Source organism: Scomber japonicus, chromosome 12, assembly GCF_027409825.1.
Source record: "Scomber japonicus isolate fScoJap1 chromosome 12, fScoJap1.pri, whole genome shotgun sequence".
Taxonomy (NCBI): domain Eukaryota; kingdom Metazoa; phylum Chordata; class Actinopteri; order Scombriformes; family Scombridae; genus Scomber; species Scomber japonicus.
Genome location: NC_070589.1, coordinates 33,564,594 through 33,587,805, shown reverse-complemented (window position 1 = coordinate 33,587,805; position 23,212 = coordinate 33,564,594). Strand labels below are relative to the sequence as shown.

The window sequence follows — 23,212 nt, the reverse complement described above, 5'->3', positions numbered from 1 at the left end:
TGGACCTGAAGCTCTTCTCTGAGGGCACAGAGGGTCAAACAGGTGACGGGCTGGGGTGAGATGGATCCGTTAAGATGATGAATGCTTTCCGCAGACGATATACGGGAGGTATATATAGACCACAGAGCTGTTTTCATAACCACACCAGGATCACCTGTCATTACCTGTCATTACCTGTCATTACAGTCTCAATGGTGTCAAACTCATTTAAGGTGTCAAACTCATTTAAGGTGTCAAACTCATTTAAGTCCAAGGGCCACATACATTTGGCCCAGTATGATCTGAAGTGGGCCGAACCAGTAAAACCATTGCATAGATATAGATATACAGACAAATAAAACCTTCCTATAATAAACCATCTATCCTTCAGAATCTGAATCACATTGCAAGTCAATTAACTCAAGTTAGATGAAGCCTTGACTGTTATTATAATAAGAGAGAATAACGATGTGCTTTATTGAAAAACTGGAATTACTTTTCTACAATTTTCAAACCAACAGACATTTCCTTTTAATTGTTCTTTAATTTTATTGTTTTCCTTTTAATAACCAAACCTCACATTTCTGGTTTTACCCACTTTATTTTCTAGTGACTCTATTTGATCATATGTTTATTATATTTTATTAATCTTTTATTATATTTGGGTATTCTGAGTTTATACATTAATATCCTGTCTGTGCTGCTTCATGACAGTTTTTATAGTGTTTCCTCACTTCCTGTTTGTATTAGTCATCATTTATTTCTTGTTTATGTTTGTTTGTGTTTTGTTTTTTTACCATGTAAAACACTTTTATGTATGAAAAGGGCTTTACCAATAAAATCTGATTAATTGATTGATTGATTGATTGATTGAATGGAGCAGGCAGATTGACTTTCCTTAGAGTTCAGTTATTTAGTTATTTAGTTTATAATTGTTTTTATTGTAATTAGAATCTCAATAATATAATTTTAATATAATTTTCCATATGTCTTATCATGGAAACATATTTGTTCACTTCCATTCACATCATTCTGACAATTAATAGTTTTCATTACACACATTAAACCCACATGTATGTTCATTTATTTCTCTTTTTTGGCTAACGTTTAAATATGATGTGATTATTATGTTATTATTACGTGTTATATATGAAACCTGCTGTTGTTGCAGTTAAGTTACAAACACACTGTTGTCTACATTAACATGAGGAGGAGGAACACATCACCACCTCCCACTATGAACAATAAACATGAAGTAGATTTATCACTTTTCTGACAATATGAACAAAAAATGGAAACACTATTAAAGTACCAGAGTCTCTAAACTGTATTATAGTGCATAATTTAAGGAAGTTAACTTATTTACTGTGTCTGGATTTTAATTACTGATCTTTATTTTTGCTTTTTTCATGTGTTCTTGTTCACAGAGATGAGTGTTTACAGGCTGAGGAATAAAAACGTGCAGACTTTTGATATCCAGAGTTGGTCCAGAGGAAGCCTGAAGGTTGAGCAACAAGGTTTTAATCCAGCAGACAGTGTGTGTGTGTGTGTGTGTGTGTGTGTGTGTGTGTGTGTGTGTGTGTGTGTGTGTGTGTGTGTGTTTGTGTGAGGAGGACTATAGATAGACGAGATGCTACGGAGCTTTAATCCACTGTTCTGCCTGTCAGCAGGTAAACAGGCAGAGGTGGATTACAGCGCTGCAGTGCATTAATCATCATTATCACACAAGAGATTACACACACACACACACACACACACACACACACACACACACACACACACACACACACACACACACAGACACACGTGATTGAAATGACAGACAGCACGTGCAGGGACAAATATTTTGGGACACAATTCCTCTGAGCATGTTTTATTTATCATATCATAACTTTATTAATATGTTAAATAAGGACAAACTGAGGAAGCCAATGTAAAATGCTGACATGTGCATTTCACACCATATTTAATTTATGAATTATTATATTTATGTTATATTTTTATACTCTCAGTGAAAACGAGTTGGGATAAAATCACTTTACACGTACATAGACCGTTTAAAAGTTTAATTTATTATATTTTTCTCATATATTTGTGTGCATGATCCTTTCTATCAGAATATGTTGAATTATTACCACTAAAGATTTGTACATGTTTAAAACTGTACAAGTCATTTTTCTTCTAATGTGGTTTCCTGGTAGCTGCATTAAATTGTGTTAAATAGACAAAAAGATCAATTAGACTGACAGTTTGTGCAAACATTCATGTGAGTGAAAGATATGTTAAAAGAGATTAGAAAAACAAAGAATGGAAAGACAGTCAGCAAAAATAATAAATTAGTATATTAAATTAATAAATTATTGATTACACATGACTGTAAGAAATTAAAAGGATATTTTAAGATTGATATATTGTTATATAATGTTATATTACCAGTTGTTGGTTACAGTACAAAGAGTTCAGTTATTACACATTAATTAAAATGTCCCAGTATATGCTTACCACTAAATATTCATTAGTTGCTTATTAACTGCTTATAAATATTAAATTTTAAACACAAAATGTTTATGAAATATGTGTAATGTATGTAAGCAAGCAGCAAACACACAAAGTCATTTATTTATTTTGTAACAAAGTTTATTCAGAAAAACAGGATTCCACAATAATTCATAAGATTTATCAATATATTGATCAATATTACAAAATTAAACTTAAATCATCCACAAAAAAACTGAAAATATGAAAGGACAAAAAACAAAAAAAAACACAACACATAGTTTATCAAATGTGTGTCGCTGTGTGTGTGTGTGTGTGTGTGTGTGTGTGTGTGTGTGTGTTCTTGCAATCATTACATTGTGAGGACTGTCCACCCAAGTGGGTAAAAGCAGGTCCCCTCAATGTCAGTGTGTGTGGGTGTGTGTGTGTGTGTGTGTTCTTGCAATCATTACATTGTGAGGACTGTCCACCCAAGCAGGTAAAAGCAGGTCCCCTCAAAGTCAGTGTGTGTGCGTGTGTGTGTGTGTTTGTGTGCGTGTGTGTGTGTGTGCGTTCTTGAAATCATTACATTGTGGGGACTGTCCACCCAAGCATGTAAAAGCAGGTCCCCTCAAAGTCAGTGTGTGTGTTCTTGCAATCATTACATTGTGGGGACTGTCCACCCACGCAGGTATAAGCAGGTCCCCTCAAAGTCAGTGTGCGTGTGTGTGTGTGTGTGTGCGTGTGTGTGTGTGTGTGTTTAGACGTAAGCTCTGGCAGAGTCTGGCTCTGACTTGGCTGTAGCCGTGTAGACCTTATGTTGCTGGCTCGTAGGGTAGTGGCCGCTGCACAAAAGGACAAAATAGGTGAAAATGAGTAAAAACACTGTAACGTTGAAACATAGAAGATGAAGATTTGACTCATTCAGACGCTGAAGCTTCATATTAGCTTCACATCAACTTTTAAATCCATGTTTCCACAGAAGGAGGACTGTGGATTTAGTCCTCCATCACTTCCATTGTAAACATTATGAAGGATCTAATGCACAGTATGAACAGGAGGAATCATTACACAGAAATGGTAAAACTGTCCTTTAAGTGTTTCTTAATTATTCTTAATATTTGTTGACAATTATAACTTATTGAAGACATTAAAAAGAGACTGTCCTGAGTAGGTCATCATGTCAGAAAACGATATATGTATTATAAACTATTTATTGACTCTTTATATACTGTATCCAAATGCTAAATAATGAGACTTCCAGTTACATAGGATCAAAATTGGCCAAATCGATCAAAAAAAGCACCAAAAATAAGAGTTAAAACTGAAGTGAACAGTCAAACTGATACAGTTCAATAAATAATAAAAAGTAAATGTAGTTAAATTGTGCTTATGTGACTTTATGGCTCCTACCCTTTCTTTCCTCCAGCTGTTGCTCTCTTGCAGGCAGTGCAAAGAAGAATTCCACCCAGCACGGACAGACACGCTCCGCCCCATCCTATGTAGAGACCCACTCCCAGCTCGAACCTGCAGGCAGACAGGACACCGTTAAACTACACGTTAAACTACACGTTAAACTACACGTTAAACTATACGTTAAACTATACGTTAAACTACACGTTCAATCCTAAATCAATAATAACATCACCACATGATTAACATACACATGGGTCAGTGACTAATAAGGGTTGGCATGTTAAAATGTACATTTAGTATTTTTGTTGGTTTTATATCATTTAAATGACATTTGCACCATTTTTTACCAAAAGTAAGACTGAATGCTCCCGAAAATGTCAAATGGTGTAACCACAAAAGAATGTAAATGTTTCCTGATCTCCATGATTCTCCAGATTAAATGTAATATTTAGAACAATAGTATTCCATTAGCTTTATTTAATATAAAAGTTATAATGTAAGATCATGCCAAACTAGTTGATATGGTGTTAGGAAGGAAGGAAGGAAGGAAGGAAGGAAGGATGTAAGATCATGCCAAACTAGTTGATATGGTGTTAGGAAGGAAGGAAGGAAGGAAGGATGTAAGATCATGCCAAACTAGTTGATATGGTGTTAGGTAGGAAGGAAGGAAGGAAGGAAGGAAGGAAGGAAGGAAGGAAGGAAGGTGTTTTATTGACTATTTACTGTTTTTAAGCAACGTTGAATTATTTGGTACAAAGTTTTTATGGTTACACCACTTAGACATTTTTACCATAATCCTCTAATATATTCTCTCTAAATGGATTAAAAGCAGAAATTTGATGCTGGGTCCACAAAAAAAGAATGTGTGAAGTTATTCATACGTTTATTTTCACATTTTAACCCTTTAAATTTAAACTAAACCTCATGGACACAATAAAACATCATTGACCCTTATACTGATGATCAAAACAACTTCTGAAGAGGTGAACTCACTTCACGCCGCCGTAGAACGGGTTGTTGAAGTCTTCCACGACTCTGAAGGCGTACCAGGAAACCGCTACCATGCAGCACATACCTGCACACACAAGAAACACCAAACATCAGGCCAATCCAGAAGAGTTATATCCAAACATTATGATGAAGTCACTGTGCTGTCCATGCTGCAGCAATACAATGGAATGCATTACTGACTAGTAATTAATCAACCTGTATTTTCTGTGCCGGTCCCATGTTTACTGTGATGATAAGGTATTATATACACTTTATTACTGCAGGTACACCTGAATAATCCAATACAGCATCTGTTGTTTCCTCTCCTAACGTGCTCTTAAAGTATCCGAAACTGTTCAGTCATTCATAGTTTGAGATAAGAAGGTTATGCAAATGTCCTCACCACCGAGGATGCTCAGGATTCCTCCACAGCTGGCGATCTTGGCCTTAGATTGCTCGGTGGCCGAGCCGATCTTGATGCACTTGAGTCCAAGCAGAGTCACGATCACGGAGCCGAGGCCGGCGAGCAGAGAGACGATCATCAGAGCGCGAGCCGCCTGGATGTGACCTGTAGGGAGGGAGAGATACCATTCAAATATAATTAAATACCATTAATAATAACAGTAACCACAATAAGTCTGAGATCTCAGAAGCTGCCCAGGCTTCAGAGATGCCTGCATCAAAGTTTACTGAGTCTCTTTTCCAACATTTCCAACACGGTTACCCTCTTCTGGGAGGAAACATGGCTGATGGGTCCTTATTACTAATATTAGCACCAGGCACACAGCATCTTAAACCATAACTTTAAAACATAAACAAAGACACACTTGTATTTGTGTGATTTAGCGGCAGAGAACAAAGGAACTGCATGGAAGAACATTAGTGCCAAAATCAGAGAGTTCAAGAATTAAGGTGACTATGAAAACAAATTTGTATTTCCTAAAAGAAAAGAAGAGTACAGTAAAGAAAATAGGGAGTTGTGGTGTTTTAGACAATACAGTTGATGAATATAATGAATTAAATAACTTTATTGTTTTAAAAAATTCTCATAACCAAATTTAATCTAATTTCTTTAATTTCAAGAAAACATATTTTTGTGATCAGTTCTTTACTGTATATTCAAAGAAATGATCATGATTAAGACTTTTTGTACAGTTGATACTTTAGAAATTTTAAAAAGATTTTAAGTCGAATATGACCTGATTTAGTATATTCGAAAAGAAAGTTTAACAGAATAAAAATGTCTACTGGAACTGTAAATACATCTCCATGTCATGTTGTTGAATATGAGCAGTGAACACAACAATGACCTATCAACAGCTTTTAAGTTGATATGTTGAACTTATTTCCACATCCAGCAGTTTACTGATCAACTTTAGCAATCATTAGTTCATCGTGTTTCTGTCCATCTTCTCAATGTAAGTCTATATTCTCTCTTTTAGTTCTGTTTTTACTCTCTACTAACTCCTGAGGGAAATATCTAAATGCTCCACTATGTTCACCAGCTAGTCTACAGATAACTGTGTGTGTTTGTCTGTTTGGTGCTGATCTGGTAGAGTACAGTGGCTTTTTTTTTTTACAGACTTTTCTATGAACACGACACTATGAGAGCGTTGATAGTGAACCAGAACAGTAAAGTTGCAGCTAGACATCTAAACAATGAGCTGAAACTCAACTATAAAGCTCCGAACTGCAGAGAAAGAATCACCACCAACACATTACACACTAAAAACTGCAAGATTCAGGACTGAAGGACACAGTTTAACCATCAGAAATGTTCTTTGGATGGCCGACCAACACATTACACAACAGATTACATATAAAAAAATATGATGGTTATCGCCACTTTGACAAGAATCATCAACACCAAAGAAATGAACCCTGTATCCTCAGAGAAAAAAGGAGGAAGTGGAATTATTTATACGTGTTTGTTCTCCAGAAACTAGCTGTAAAGATGGAGTCATTTATTGACGGGTTGACCTCTAATCATCATAAAAAGCTGCTACGCCTCTTTATGAGCCACACAGAGTTTCAGGAGAGACAAAAAGCAACCTGGTTATAAAACAGGCAGAAGGGCCGAACAATGAATGTTACAGTTGGATCACTTGCACAAATTAGCTTTCTATAATTAATGAAATATAAAAATCCAGCTCAAGTGACCATTAAACTCCAGCTGTTTTATTTTTAGAAACTCATCCAAAAGTTTCCAGGCTGAATTTGGGGAAATGTGGCTGAAACAATCCACAAGACATTTAAGATATTTTTGATTTAATTCACTGAATGATGCAGCCATAAAAAAAACCCCTGAAACAATATAATGTGCTGTATGTTATATTATTTAAATTAAAGATACTAAAGGGAAAACGTAAGGGGAGAATTGGTGTCAAACCCATTTAAATGCTTAATAAAACCACAAGAAAACTTTGAACTTTAACGACACATCTACATAATACGTTTTCATCAATCTAAAAGAAAATAAAACAAAGTAACGATGATGAAAAAGCAACATTACTGTTTGACCTTAACAAGTGTTTCCCTCCATTTTGCTCTCAGCGGAGGAGGAGGCCCAAAATGGCCGCCGAAAATATAATCATACATGACGCATTATGGGAAAAAGAAACAAACATCATTGATTAACTAGTACAGTGAGCATAAAGTGAGCAGTATAAAGGTGATCCAGTAGTCAGATGGTTTAACCAGTAACTGATCTTCAAACCGATTCAGGCGGGAAGCTTCTGGCTGTAAAATGCATCAACCTTTGGACGACTAGTTTTGAAATGATGCCACATCATGCTAACCTATTTTAAGATCTGATAAGCTTGTAATTAAAAAAAGACATAAGAAAGCATTAAAAAACCCAAAAGAAGCCATATTTGAGTTTTTTAAATAGTTGTTTCAGATAAATTGGAGAATAAAGTGATTGTTCACTTGAATTTTAAATTACTTTCTTTCAAATCCTGAATTTAGATTATGAACTTCCCCAATCAACTCTCTTTCTTAAAGTGGCTAATGCTTTCTCATAGATCATAATGAAGTCCATGTTTTTAATGATTTCATATCTTACAATCATAAAAGTTTCCAAAGCTTAATGTTAAAGACTTCAGACTCCACAAAGATGGCTGAACACCTGCTGTGTTAAGCACTTTTTGCCAAGGAAACTGAAAAATGTTTTGAAGGGTTTCTTTGAAGGGTACTGGAGTTCTTTTGTACTCTAGCAGAGTGCACATATGGACCCTATTTTAGAAATCATAAAGTCTAAAACTCAGTAGATCTCGTCTTACCAGGGAGAGCGAGCATCGATTCAAAGTCTCGACACTCGGCGATGCCGGCGCTGTTCTCGGCACAGGCGTGCCACAAGTTTTCAAACTGTCTTTGGGAGATGATGACACTGCCGGACACGGTCGAAACCTTCCAGTAGTCGTTAGCGAGCGATGATCCGGTCAGCAGCCAGCTGATGATGCACATGATGAACCCGGTCGCTTCCACAGCCGTCGACATGATTACAACGTTTTCAAGAAAACAATTAAGATGAAACCAATCAAATCCAACGGCGTCAAACAGTCTAAAAACAACAAGGCCTTCGAGTTAAGCCTTTGAAACGTGTAACTGGCCTGGTCCTCTGAGGTGAATTGGTCTCTCCTCTTCAGTTCTATCTTGTTAATGTGACGTCTGTGGCTCTAACAGGAGGACTTTACACTCTGTCAGGGGTCATAAACTGTCAGGAGCCGCTCCCTGTAGTTTCCCCCCCACGCCTCCTGCTTGGTATTGATTATGGCGATAATAATGAGTATGATTCTTCAGCTACACCTTAAACAACCCTCCAATCCCATCATAGGTCTTTTCTGTAGGCTGTAATTAGACCCAACCACAGGCATAATGGGTTTCTTCCCTCCTCCTGTCCAGTCCTATCCATCTATCTCTTTTAATAGTTTGTTTACTTGCCAGTCCGTACTCTCCTTTCTCTCCTCCCCGTCTTTCCTCGCTCTCATTGTTCTCTTCTGCTTTAGGATGCTCTCAATTAATCAATCAATCTTTATTTGTATAGCGCCAAATCACAATAAAGTTATCTCAAGCCACTTTACACATAGAGCAGGTTCTAAACCGAACTCTTCAGGTTTTAACTTTAAAGAGACCCAACATTCCCACATGAGCAACAGTGGCGAGAAAAAACTCCCTTTAACAGGAAGAACCCTCAGAACTAGACTCAAAGTGGGAGAACATCTGCCTCGACCGGTTGGGGATGAGAGGAGAGAGAGGAAGGAGAGGAGAGAGAAGCACAGTGAAAATCAACAATGAAGCTAGAGGGTCCGGGACTGGAATCTGAACCAGTCCGGATGGAATCTGTCATCCGGACTGGTTGCTAAGTGTTTGTATTGTTCCCACAGTGTTGCAAGGTGGTTTGTAAAGTGCCATAAGAAAGTTTTAAAGGTGATTGAAGTAGTTGGTAGGGTACAGGAGGCAGTAGCAGTAGTGATTCTGGGTAGTAGTTGTTGTGTATCTAAACTGTGGGACGAGAAACGCAACAAAACAAGAACAATATTTAATACTTGTGATGTGATATTTAATCTGAACCTCAGACATGTTTATGTAACAGTTAGACTTGTTATTGTTGGTTCACATGCAAAGCGAGTACAGACAACGCTGACATCTTGTTGCTTATACTCTTATACATTATTTTAAACAAAAACTAATTCTATATAAAGAAACAGACTTCAGTTAAATGATTGTATCTCTGTATGGGAGATTATATGAAAACTGAAACAGAATGAAGCAGCAGCAATTACTGCTTTGAAACTGAGATAAACATTTATTACAGCACAGTTTCCCCTCACACCTACTCAGCATATGTTCCTTTATTCTGTTGCTCCACGTCATGATACAACAGAGTTAGGACTTATTTTAGTACACTGGACAGCAAACTGAAGTTCACCCACTATGTATTTCCTCTAATGGACCAGTTATTTGTTCACTGTTGAGAAAATGGGAAGTCTGGCTGTGATGTTAGGATAATAAACATTTGTATGTTCAAATAAGGAACTCCAGGTCAGCCACACTGACTCAATAACTTCCCCTATGAGACTAATGAGGACATATTGTATTGTATTAATTGTACTGTATTAATCATTTTTAAAGTCCATAATAACTTTGAATGTATTCACACAAAATACTATTAAACTGACTCTCTGTTAACATGGTGTACAATTTATTTTGATCATTTCAGATCTTAAAACTTATAGCAGCTCTGGACATTTAAAATAAATAGAATTTAAATAACTACATTGATTGTTAGTTGTTACAGATGTTTTGGCAGTGACAGGCAGATACTGTATGTCATGTCTTTGCTGGTTTCAGGGTGACGTGAAGACACAGAGAGGTAGGCGGTTAATACGCTTCTGTTTTATAGCTTTATGGTTGGTGACAGTTAATGTTTGATCATGATGAGAGTCCAAAGTCTGATATACAATCGTTTCTTTTCTCCTCTGAGTGAAGCAGACACACAGATTAATTAGATTACTGAATTCTTAAACTAGACCTGGAAAAATAGGTCAGGGTTAGGATTTGATTTATTCTTAAATTGATTTGTGTGTTTATTCTTACCTTTTCTAAACAGTAGTCCTTTATTTTCTTCCTGTTAAAGGACAGCTACTAATGATGAGTCTTTCTGATTCCATGTCGGTGTATAATTGTTCAATAATATACACAGTTGTTAATAAGAAGATCTAAGGATGGGAAAGATTACCACATTCGCTCTGTCAACTTATGAAGGTTGTCTGTTGACTGTGTTGGTTGTATGAGGGTTTAAAGTTGTGGTCATTGGCAAGTGACCTTAAATGCATTTAAACTGTTCGTTAAAGATGAAACCAGTGGTTTCCAACCCGTCTTACAAAAAGCAGTGTGTAGTCGGCTCACATTTCAGATGTCTATGAGTTGTTAACAGCTCCACCAAATAGGCTACTGATTCTTCCCTCTAAACTTCTCACATGCTTTCATTTCAATAAATGTTCAAATGATCCAATATTTCAGCAGAAATCAAAGATTAGAGAAAAAATCTTTGTCTTTCCTCTCCCATTAATCATCTCAGCAGTCCCTCACATTTATCTGCTGACCCTTTGGAGGGGTCCCACCTCTAGGTTGGGAACCACTGGACTAAACTAGCTAACCGTATATAAAGTAGTATAAACTAGCTAACTGTATATAAAGTAGTGTAAACTGTATATAAAGTAGTGTAAACTAGCTAACTGTATATAAAGTAGTGTAAACTAGCTAACTGTATATAAAGTAGTATAAACTAGCTAACTGTATATAAAGTAGTGTAAACTAGCTAACTGTATATAAAGTAGTATAAACTAGCTAACTGTATATAAAGTAGTGTAAACTAGCTAACTGTATATAAAGTAGTGTAAACTGTAAACTAGCTAAGTGTATATAAAGTAGTGTAAACTAGCTAACTGTATATAAAGTAGTGTAAACTGTAAACTAGCTAACTGTATATAAAGTAGTGTAAACTAGCTAACTGTATATAAAGTAGTATAAACTAGCTAACTGTATATAAAGTAGTATAAACTAACTAGCTAACTGTATATAAAGTAGTGTAAACTAGCTAACTGTATATAAAGTAGTGGTAAACTAGCTAACTGTATATAAAGTAGTATAAACTAGCTAACTGTATATAAAGTAGTATAAACTAGCTAACTGTATATAAAGTAGTATACACTAGTTAACTGTATATAAAGTAGTATAAACTAGCTAACTGTATATAAAGTAGTATAAACTAGCTAACTGTATATAAAGTAGTATAAACTAGCTAACTGTATATAAAGTAGTGTAAACTAGCTAACTGTATATAAAGTAGTGTAAACTAGCTAACTGTATATAAAGTAGTATAAACTAGCTAACTGTATATAAAGTAGTATAAACTAGCTAACTGTATATAAAGTAGTGTAAACTAGCTAACTGTATATAAAGTAGTATAAACTAGCTCCACCTCCAGCAGCTACAACAGTAACATGCTGCTCTAACACTGATGCTTCACTATTAATAATCTAATGATGTCATATATAATAATATACTTTTACTGTAATACTGCATACTACATCACTATAATACTGCAGTACTTTTACTGTAATACTACATACTACATCACTATAATACTGCAGTACTTTTACTGTAATACTGCATACTACATCACTATAATACTGCAGTACTTTTACTGTAATACTGCATACTACATCACTATAATACTGCAGTACTTTTACTGTAATACTGCATACTACATCACTGTAATACTGCAGTACATTTACTGTAATACTGCATACTACTGTACATCACTATAATACTGCAGTACTTTTACTGTAATACTGCATACTACTGTACATCACTATAATACTGCAGTACTTTTACTGTAATACTGCATACTACATCACTATAATACTGCAGTACTTTTACTATAGGAGGGCTTTTCCATGTAGGACTTTTAATTGTAATGCAGTATTTGTATATTGCAGGATTGGTATTTTTACTGAAGGAAAGGATCTGAATAGTTCTTCCAACACTGCATTTATGTATAAACACTGCCCAGTCAGATATGTGTGAGCAAACAGTATTTATAAATGAAAAACCAGACAGGTACATTTAACAGTGACACTTTGCAGAGCTCCTGCAGGCTGTGAAGAGCCAGATGTACATACCAGCAGCTATATAGGCCATATACAGTCTACAGATTTGATCAGGTGTGTGATGAGTTTAACCTATAAATTCACACTGACAGCTTGATGCCCTGAGGGAGCTGACAACAAGTCAGACCAGCTCTGCAGCCCAGATTCCAGCAGCAGCAGCAGCAGTAGCATCCGGACACACCAGCTTTTCTCTCCAGATCTGGGTCGCCTGCAGAGATTCTTACATAGCTTCTGTTTCTTTCGTTTGCACATACGGCTCGGAGGGTGAAGTAAACTCAAGCAGAACCCTCAGAATCGAGATGAAAGCTACCTCACGCTGACAACAAAGTGGATTTAAGGTTTTAATTCACCTCTTCTTGGATGAGCTGAAGGATGTGAATGCAAGTGGCTCCAGAAATGTGTGTGGCATGAAAAAGTAAAAGAGCATCCAGGTGTCTTCTGTTTCTGCATAGTTTTCTGGATCACATATTTGATCCTGGACCAGTTTATCTGCAGGTCACTGGTGGGATTCGGGCATGATTGACCTGACAAGACCAGATTCATCCTGGAGATGAACACACTGGCCATGAGACTGAGACGCACTGTGAATCTGCCGCTGCTGCTGCTGATGATGATGATGATGATCCTGCTTGACTTAACAAACTGTGAGTTTTAAACCGATACGACACAAATCCAGTAAAATGTGTTTCAGTTTCTGCTATGTTTGTCAGGAATCCCTCTAATCAGCCTTCTTGTGTCAAATTCTGCACATCCATCATTATCACAGTGAAGCTCAAACATCCAACTGTAGCAGTGGTGGAAAAATATTCAGATTCTTTACTTTAGCAATACAGCAAAAACCCTGACAGTCATTCATTTAGTGGGACTGTAAACAACTCAGAGACACAGCTGCACACAGTTTGGAGACTTAATGGTTTCATTTTTAACACATATTATGTATTTATAAGCTTGTTAGATATTATTTAATGTAAATGTAAAGTATAAATTATCATTTCATTCTGTTTTATACATTTTTATCCAACTTCATTCTTAGAAATCACAATCAATAGATGAGATCGATTACATTAAATTATACCTTATTTTTGAGTTTTAAAAAAAAGCTATTATAGTTAAACAAATATTCAGTCTTCCTCTAACATTCACCAAGTGCTGCCAGAGTTAAATAAATAATCATAATAAAGTTTTTTATAACTGAACTGCTAGATGAGATATCTTGGTTGAAAACAACATTTAAAACATTGTCACTGAACTTTATTTCACTCGTACGTTTACAGCAGGCATGTCCAAACTATTCCACAAAGGGCCATGTGACTGCAGGTTTTAGTTCCAACCAATCAAGATGACAACATTTGCCCAATCAGCCTGAGATCAGCTGATTAAATGAATCAAGTCTGGTGTGCTCCTGCTTGGTTGGAATGAAAACCTGCAGCCACATGGTCCTTTGTGGAATAGTTTGGACACCCCTGGTTTACAGTATCAACAGTTTGCCAGATAATTAACAACTTTCTCTCAGCATGTTGACAGAAAACTGATTTCTTAAAACTGGTTTGGACTGCTGTATTATCGCCTTGCATATAGGGGAAACGTGTTAGCAACAGATATGAATCAGATCTAGGATCACGTATGCAAAATTCCTAGATCTGATATGGAAAAAAAATCAGGTTTGGTTTGTTCACGCCTCTGTGACAAAATCTGATCTGAAGCAAAACAGAAAATCAGATATGGAACCCTTCAGCATGTAATGTGAATGTAGCTGCAAAGTTTTGACCCAAACATTACAGAATATTATTATTTCAAATATGCAAACCACAAATCATTGTTAAAGAAAACTGCTCTCTTTTGCACCTAAGTAAGTAGCTTCTTTCCCTGATGTTGATTGTAATTGGTCATGGTGTTCAATTGTTACTCTCCAGTACAGCAGAAGATGAACAAAACCTCATTATATCAGAGAAATGTTGAGCACAAGCCATTAAAATCTAATAAAATCAGATGCAAACACAAACAAACACGACCTCGGCTCTGTCTGTCAGCTGATATTTGACCTCATTGTGTCAACAGATGTTTGGATGCTGCCATCACCCAGCAGCGTTTCCATGGAGTCTGTTGACATGAGACACACACTGAGGTGGCTTCCCCTGCAGCCTCACTGCAACTCCACCGTCCTCTACTCCGTCCAGTTCCAGGGGTGAGTTAGACTGCTGGTCGTTCTCAAAATCATCCATCAGGTTTTACATTTCTTTATTTCCTTCCTGCTGTTAGAGAGACTCACTAATGGCCCTTTTCCACTGCACGATTTAGTAACGGTACGGTACGGTACGGTACGACTCTACCCGCTTTGTGCCCTTTTCCACTGGGGGCCGGACCTGGGAACCGTTACCATTTTTCGTACCTGTTTCAGAGGTGGTACTAACCGAGCCGAACTGATACTAAATTGTCACGTGAACGGCGCTGTCCACTGATTGGTCGAAGGAGATGTCGTCATACATGCAACGAAGCGCGGGGTCTTTAAATAATCACCCGCGTTAAAGCACAAACACAAACACAGCGAGCCACAGAGCAAACAGCAGCAGCAGTACCGCCTCGATGTCATCCAGTGCCTTCATCGTTGTTGTTTACTTTACTGACTGCGGCATGGGCACATTAGTAGTCGCCTGCAAATTACGTCACGGCAGTGTCGACCCCGCCAACTCCGCCCATTCCAAGTAGTCCGACTAGTACCTCTTGGCAGTGGAAAAGGAACAAGGCCGGTTCTAAAAGTGGGTAGAGTCGTGCCGCGCTAAAGCGTACCGTACCGATTCTGCAGTGGAAAAGGGCCATAAGGCGCCGAATGTGGATTCATGCAGAGCTAAAAGAAATGTCCTCCATGTTTGTTTGCTATTGAGTTTTTACAAGTGAAACTACACATCTGTGAGGTCTTGTGTGTCGTCAGCAAGTATGGTGGTTGTTTTACTGAGTTCCTGCCCCACTTGGCCAATGTTCATGTGACAGGCTTTATGCTTAATTCAGATTTATTTAGTCAGATTCACCTTTGTGTGTCGATGATTCATTCAAACATCCCTACAGTAGGTCCCTAAACTGCCACACATGAGCAGATTTGACTGAAATGCACTCATAAAGTCTGATCATAACCATGGATGATGTCACGCTACAGCATTAGGTAATGACAAGTCGCTTCCTGTTTGTCTTGAATAGCTTAGAAGTCCAACAAATGTGAAACTTCCTCGTCTCTTCATTCATTATTTACAATATTTTTTAAACTAAACTAAATAAACTGTCAACTAAGTGTACTTAAAAGCAGCTTTAAAAAGTTTTGACAGCAATATAAAGTTTGAACAGGCACAGTTTGACAGTGCAGAGAAATATGTGAAATATGCAGCTGATAGTTGTGTAATGGATTAGACAAGTAGGTTACACATATTGTTGATATGTGTGTCATTACACAACAAGTAGGTTACACATATTGTTGATATGTGTGTCATTACACAACAGGTATTTCTAGACTAAAACTGTGTCACAGCAGCTGCCAATCAGAGGAGAAGACATCAGCCTCTTTCCTGCGGCTGTTGTGAAGTCTGAGCAGTGTGCAGAGTTCAACTCATGGTGTTTCTTCAAAGCTTGTATTTGTACCTTTAACCTCTTAAAGTGTTGCTTTTTACACCTGAAAGTGACTATAATGGATATGTTTGGTACCTTTGAGTTTGGGTTTGAACAGAAATCTGCCATAATCTGTTTGATCTGTCTTGTTTACATAACGTCTGATGAATGTAACCTACCAGATATACAGGTTTCCTCTGTCAGCGGTGTGAAATGATCACAATCATTTACACTGAGCTGCAGTACACAGACCAGTGGCATGCAGGCAGTAGCATGTGATGCCTGAGTTTTGGGTCATTATTGTTATCAGAAGCACAACCACAGTTCAGGTGGAATCTGTGTTGTATTTAAAGGATTATTTAGTGTTTGATGCAGTATTGATGTTTGTGGATGTGCTTGTACGCCTGTTACAATTTTGAGTAAATCAAGAGAGTTTTAAAGCAGGAGTAGAAAAAGAAAAAAACTTTGCATACTGTTCTTGTTAAACACTGCAGTAGTTTGTAGAGAGCTAGTAGTATTTAGGAGGAGAGGAACATGTTTGCAGACTGTAAGCGAACATATTAGTCAGTGATAGATACGGGTTGGCAAGATGAGCAATTCATAAATATGTTAAAACTAGTTTTAAAAGCAGCATCAGGTTTGTTAAAAGGTACATTTAGTATTTGTGTTGGTTTTATATCCATATGTGTGATAGGATGTAGTGGCGGTACTGTGCTACCTGCAGACTTTCTCTTGCTACTGCAACATACATTGTCCATAAATGACTTCCAATCCACCGTACCGTTCAGCCAGTCCCAACCAGCGCCTGTTAAACTGAAAAGGCTGCTTCTTTTGTACAAAGCGAGCAGGACAACCTCCCCTCGATGAGCTGCAGAGGCTGGGAGAGCTCTCACTGGCCCCGCTTCAGTTTCTGTCACTCTGAAAAAGACTTACCTGTCCTCATCTGTGCTACCGAACTCTACGCCAACTATGTCAGTGGCAAAGGTTACGCAGTGATGTCAAGTGTTTCAGCCTTGCTCAGTTAACTTAGTTACTACTTTCTCCTCATTGAAACATACATGACACAGTAAATACAGCTTCTGCAAACAGTTCATACAGTATTTATCATAAATCCCTAAACAGTAAACCTTGTTGTTGCAATGCAAAATTCAGAAAGCGGCTTATTGGCTGCCTCACACAGTGTGTCGTACCCAGACATCCAGACAATCTGCTCATCAATGATTAACTCATCATAGGAGAAAGTGTACAGGAGCCCAGGATGGATCTTACTCTAGTGAAGCTTGGCCAAGGAGACTGGAGGAATTATCAGTACACTCTTTGGTACCATGATACCATCCTTTTACAGATAGTGCCACAAATACTCGATGCATGTAAATGGTCAAACTCAATGCATCTACAGCAAATGGAACTAGCCTATTGGTTTGTTATTCTAACCCTAACCCTACAAACAAGGAAATGTAGCTACCCTCTTATGTCATATTAAATGGCGTTTACCATCAGCACACTCTACTGCTATCTGATTCCCGTCAATGTCTTCAACACAGTCACTGATCTCGGGTCTATAGAGCCAGACAGCCAGTGTCTCTTTCTGCCCATTACTGTGACCTCAAGGCTCATGATTGACGCTGTGTATCTCAGTATGTGGTATATGGAAAATTCCCAAACAGTAAGGAGTGGCTTAGATGTAAATTAGTTTTGGAGACTCACTTGAGCCTTGAGCAGTGTTAAAAGTTGCTTTAAATCATAGACCTGAAAGCTTGGATACACTGACCTCTACTGGCAGCTAGGTGGCTACTGCAGGACACAATTTTATTTATGTATTTGCAACACCAACAGATGCTGCTGAGATCATTTCTGCCTCCACTTGAAACTCTCTGTGTGTCTCTGTGTCCTTCAGGGAGTTCGAGTTGATGTTTCTGAACGGCAGCTGGGTGGACGCTCCCGAGTGCCAGAAGATCCGCCACACTCACTGCGACTTAACCTTTGACCTGGGCTCCGACTCCGACTACAACCTGCGCGTCCAAGGGCAATGTAGCTCGCAGCCGTCACCCTGGACCCAACTCAGCCGACCCTTCAACCGCAGAAAGAGTAAGTGTTTACACGACAATGCTCATGGGTGAAAACGACAAAATGTTTTATCGGATGTGTCTTTCGACGGCACATTGAAGGTCCGGGACTTGAATCTGTCATCTGGACGTCTACAGGCCCAGATTACATGTGAGACCAGAAAGCACAGACAACTGCGGGGAAGAAGTTTAGCTTATTGAATGCAGTCCGAGTTCATCTCAGATATTATATTGTTACTGTTGTAGCTGCTGGAGGTGGAGGTGGAGTGAGTTTTTTTTTTTTTTTTCTTAAGATTTTTTTGGCATTTATTAAGCAGTAGACAGACAGGAAACATGGGAGAGAGAGGGGGTGTGACTTGCAGCAAAGGACCTCCGGCCAGGATTCGAACTGGGGTGGGCTGCATACGTGGCATGCACTCTAACCACTCCACCATCTGCGCGCCGGTGGAGCAAGTTTTAACTACTTTATAGTAGGGAGTTTAGTCCGGTGGTTCCCAACCTCGGGGTCAGGCCCCTTCAAAGGGTCAGCAGAGGTACAGAGTTGTCTCCTCATGGCCTTTTTGAGAAATGTTTGTAAAACATAATTGAATGTTTTGCTTGCAGCGGTCCTGACAGTGCCAAAGATGTCGGTGAAAGCGGTGGGCGACGCTCTTCAGGTGTCTGTTGAGAAGCTTCCTCACACCGCCGTCGTCAAGGTGATGGTGTGGAAGAAAGGCGAAGAGCTGCAGGTCAGAGTTGAATTTTTACTGTCTTCAGAAACTATTATTTACTGTATTCCTTCCAGTTCTTCCTTTCTCTATATCTCTTCTTATTTCCATGTTTCTTCACTTTTTTTATTGAGTTCAATCCTTTCTTCTGTTATTTATTTGCCATATGTCTCTTCTTATCTTTCTTTGTGCGCATTACGCCCCTCTTTTTGTTAATCCGTCAACCTTTCATTCATGTCCTTTTATTTCTCCCCAATTTATGTTGTTTTTCCTTTTACAATCTGCCATTTCTTCTTTATAGTTTTCCTGTTTATCTACCCTTTCCCCTCTAACCCTTTGGCTTGCATGACCTGTTTTTTTTGGTAACCCACCATGACATTAAATCTTATAAGCTGTAGATATTTAGCAGAATATATTTATTTTCCTTATGTCTTATTATATAAACTTTTTGGGACGTAGTTGAATGTTTCCTCCTCTCTCTGTTCATCAGCCTGATGTCTACATGACACCAGCTGAGCAGATGCCGCTGCTTGTCGCCGCCCTGCAGGAGGGAGCTGAGTACTGCGTCAGAGCTCAGACTGTCCTGGACGCGCAGCTCCACAGCAGCAGCAGCGACCCTCTCTGTGTGTTTATCACAGGTACAACACATGCAAACACACACTAAGATGTTCTCACTGTCCATGTTCAGACTTCTACATTTACACAATGTTCAAAGCTTTTCCACAATGCTTCCACAAGTTGTCCTTACTTTTTAAAATGGCATTTTCGTTCATCTTATTAAGAAAATAGAAGAGAGAAAAAGATGGGAATCAACCTCCAACAGATTCCTAGGTGGATGTTGCTGTTTATGATCAGCTCCACAACATAAGGCCTCACTTTCCATTAAAAAACCTTGACTTTCCATAGTCCGACTTGGCAAAAATCTTAATAAATGTCCCTTTTTAATATTCATACTTTCAATTTACGCATTATTACTTCTCTCGTACAGTTCCAAAGACACTTTTTACACCACTTTTTAAAATGTTTTGGGAGCATGTAATGATTTTATTGGAGAGCTGATAGAAGAAAGGTGACAGGAAATGAGAAGAGAAGGAGAAATATTAAGCCCTTTTGGATACGATCAGATGTTATTCATGATCAGGCCGGTTAGAGGCGCCGCAAAACATCCTCACGTTTAAAAATGTGTGGAAATTGAAAGAACACAGTTCAGTGAACAATTTAACCAGAGAGAGAGAGAGAGAGAGAGAGGGATGTTGTGCTGCTAGGTCTCTCAGATGTAACATCAGATGTCTCTGCAGATCCAGATTCTACGTGGAAGCAGCCGATCACTGTGGCCGTCACCGTCATCATCATGGCTGGTCTCCTGTTTGCTGTGTTCTGGTCCATCATTCACTGCCGGCCAGACGCCTGCCAAACATATTTCCAAAAAGAGCCGCTACCTCACTCACTGGTCAGTCCCACAGTCTGTAATTACATCAGTACAAACTAAATCAGATGTGTATAAGTAGAGATGCAAATGCGGTCTAAGTAAAGGAAAGATAAATACAGTATAACACAACAGCTTTTGACCTGTTAGAAAACTTTCTTAAACCTGGAAGCAAGAATCAGTTAGAATGTATGTATGAGTCAGTGATAAATAAGGGCTGGCAAGATGAGCAGTTTGAACATATGTTAAAAGCTATAAGTTTTAAAAGCAGCATCAGGTTTGTTAAAATCTACATTTAGTATTTTTGTTGGTTTTATATCATTTTTTACCAAAAGTCAGACTGAATGCTCCTGAAAATGTCAAATGGTGTAACCACAAAAGAATGATAAATATTACATATTTTATCACCTACAGTGTGTTTAAGTGGACTTATGTGGACTTACACTTTTTACTTTATTTTAAAAAAGTGTAAATGTTTCCTGATCTCCATGGTAACCAGATGAAATGTAATATTTAGAACAATAGTATTCCATTAGCTTTATTTAATATAAAAGTTATAATGTAAGATCATGCCTAACTAGTTGATATGGTGTTAGGTAGGAAGGAAGGAAGGAAGGAAGGAAGGATGTAAGATCATGCCAAACTAGTTGATATGGTGTTTTATTGACTATTTACTGTTTTTAAGCAACGTTGAATTATTTGGTACAAAGTTTTTATGGTTACACCACTTAGACATTTTTACCATAATCCTCTAATATATTCTCTCTAAATGGATTAAAAGCAGAAATTTGATGCTGGGTCCACAAAAAAAGAATGTGTGAAGTTATTCATACGTTTATTTTCAGATTTTAACCCTTTAAATTTAAACTAAACCACATGGACACAAAGAAACATCATTTTTATTGTGATAAAAATAAATTGTGAAAAACAGAATCTGAGATCCTATCTGAAATGCCACATCTTACTTAATGTACCTTTTGTATATTTTAGTATAATAAAACAATAATAAACACACATACTATTTTAGGACATGATTTTGACATAACATAACCATCATAACAGTATGTGTGATGCAACCTTCATTTTTAATTTGTAAAAGAAAATCTACTGTCCACAGTTGAATCAGCTCTTCTGTTTCCTTTGCAGCGATCTAATTGGGACGTTCAGATCCCGAGCAGCGTTGAGGAGGAGGAGCTTTGTAAGCAGATCCATGTGGTTCCAGCACATCTGGAAGACCAGAGTACTGAACTGAACATTGTGGATTTTGTGGAGTAAATATTTCTCTCCGTGGAGTTTTGGTTCAAATCTGAAGTAAATGAGAGGAAAGGAAACAGCAGAAAGACACAGTGAGATGACTGAGCTGCTTAGTTTGCTTTTAGTTTCAGACCAGAATATGTGGCACGTTTATAAAGACGTTTGGAAGTTGTGACGTTGCCCATCAGATTAACTGGAGCTGGTTTGAACCGTTGATGTATGAAGGAAGACTGAATACCGACATCCGTCCACAGCATGAGTTTTAGCTCATTACTGCAAATACCTGTTAACATTTAAAATCAGGAGCAGCTCCACACTACTGTCGCTTCTACAGACCACAGACGACGACCAGGTGGATTATGGGAGAGTTTATTACACACAGTTCCCTCCTGCAACACAGCAAACAGCACAGCAATGCCGTGTGAAAATGATAATCGGCCTCAGGATAAACACAGTGAAGTCCTCTTTTCTCTGTGCAGCTCAATAAACAATTAAAATACACAAATCATTTCATATAAAACAGAAACAAAAATTACATCATAATGTGAATGTATAGTGTATATTGTTATTCCACGAACATAAGTAAAAAAACCCACATAATCCATTATGTTACATAAGATTGATTTTAAGAACACTTTCAACATTTACCATGAGTTAAGTATTAAAATACACTAAATTCAGAGCTAGGTGAATGAATGTGAGCCTTTTAGCAGCTCACACAGACAAAATATACAATAAAACGTCATGAAAAGTAACATAACAAAATGCATAATATATTATTATACAGCACAGCAATGGTGTGTGAAAATGATCATCGGCCTCAGGTTAATCTGAACACATGAAATGGGGGAAAGCATTTAAGCTAGTTTAGCATCATTACAAGTCTCCAAAAAAGTAGCTTTATGGCTTCACAAATCACAGGAAGTGCTCAAAACATCTCAATGAATACATTACACAGCAAAATCCTGAAACCTTTAACAAAATCATTAATTATCCCAGACCATGCAAGAGGACAGCTTACCTCAGTGAAGTCCTCTTTTCTCTGTGCAGTTCCCACACCAACCACTGTGCTGATAGATGGCAGTGTTGCACCTTTTTTGTCATAATTTACCAAGCACAAATCTACTCCGTTACACATGTGCAGAGATCAGACGAGCAAGTCAACCACAGAAAAACAGGCGAAGAAGAAATTGTACACTGTCAGTGTCAAAGGAGACAATAAAGAGAACAATAATAACTCACATGAAGCCATCCACGTGTTTATTCTTCTTCTCCTTCCAATTAAACACCACACTGCTGCCACCATCTGTTTTCTCAGTGACATGACAGCGTTTGTATGAAGCTCCTTTTCCCCCGAACACACTACACTACTTCACTTTTACACTCTGTAAAAACACTGTTTTAATGTTGACTGAGGAACTAAACAGAGGGAAGAAGATGTGTTTAGGATTTGAACCGGCTTTCTGGGGACATAGTGTCTTTCTTTGGTGCCTCACAGACTTCCTGTTGTCATTTCCCTCTGAAACAATGACATAGTGTTCTTTTTTTTGTTTGTTCATGTTGTATGCCTGTTGTACTGTTGTATGTTTTTACTGTAATTCATTCTCTCTCTCTCTCTCTCTCTCTCTC

General features: G+C 37.9%; 2 protein-coding genes across 2 annotated transcripts; one reads left to right on the top strand and one right to left on the bottom strand.

Moving 5' to 3' along the window:
• Positions 1-3,090: 3,090 nt before the first annotated feature.
• Positions 3,091-8,431, bottom strand: cldn15la (claudin 15-like a). Its single transcript, XM_053329564.1, has 5 exons — positions 8,142-8,431; positions 5,264-5,428; positions 4,864-4,945; positions 3,868-3,981; positions 3,091-3,299 (listed from the first exon to the last, which is right to left on the bottom strand). Exons 1-5 carry the CDS (start codon positions 8,356-8,358, stop codon positions 3,215-3,217), a joined length of 663 nt encoding a protein of 220 aa, XP_053185539.1. The 5' UTR covers positions 8,359-8,431; the 3' UTR covers positions 3,091-3,214.
• Positions 8,432-13,143: 4,712 nt separating this feature from the next.
• Positions 13,144-21,604, top strand: crfb16 (cytokine receptor family member B16). Its single transcript, XM_053330885.1, has 7 exons — positions 13,144-13,180; positions 14,595-14,721; positions 18,028-18,218; positions 18,800-18,924; positions 19,394-19,541; positions 20,208-20,353; positions 21,476-21,604. The coding sequence occupies exons 1-7, from the start codon at positions 13,144-13,146 to the stop codon at positions 21,602-21,604; spliced, it is 903 nt and encodes a 300-aa protein (XP_053186860.1).
• Positions 21,605-23,212: the final 1,608 nt, after the last annotated feature.

Bases quoted from the DNA above. Each gene is read 5' to 3' on its own strand.
- cldn15la (XM_053329564.1), bottom strand. From the start codon at position 8,358: ATGTCGACGGCTGTGGAAGCGACCGGGTTCATCATGTGCATCATCAGC. The intron at 3,982-4,863 runs GTGAGTTCACCT...GTCTGCCTGCAG, and splicing joins CCGTTCTACGGCGGCGTGAA to GTTCGAGCTGGGAGTGGGTC. The intron at 3,300-3,867 runs GTAGGAGCCATA...CCTTTTGTGCAG, and splicing joins ACAGCTGGAGGAAAGAAAGG to CGGCCACTACCCTACGAGCC.
- crfb16 (XM_053330885.1), top strand. From the start codon at position 13,144: ATGATGATGATGATGATCCTGCTTGACTTAACAAACT. The intron at 18,219-18,799 runs GTAAGTGTTTAC...TTTTGCTTGCAG, and splicing joins ACCCTTCAACCGCAGAAAGA to CGGTCCTGACAGTGCCAAAG. The intron at 20,354-21,475 runs GTCAGTCCCACA...TTTCCTTTGCAG, and splicing joins AGCCGCTACCTCACTCACTG to CGATCTAATTGGGACGTTCA.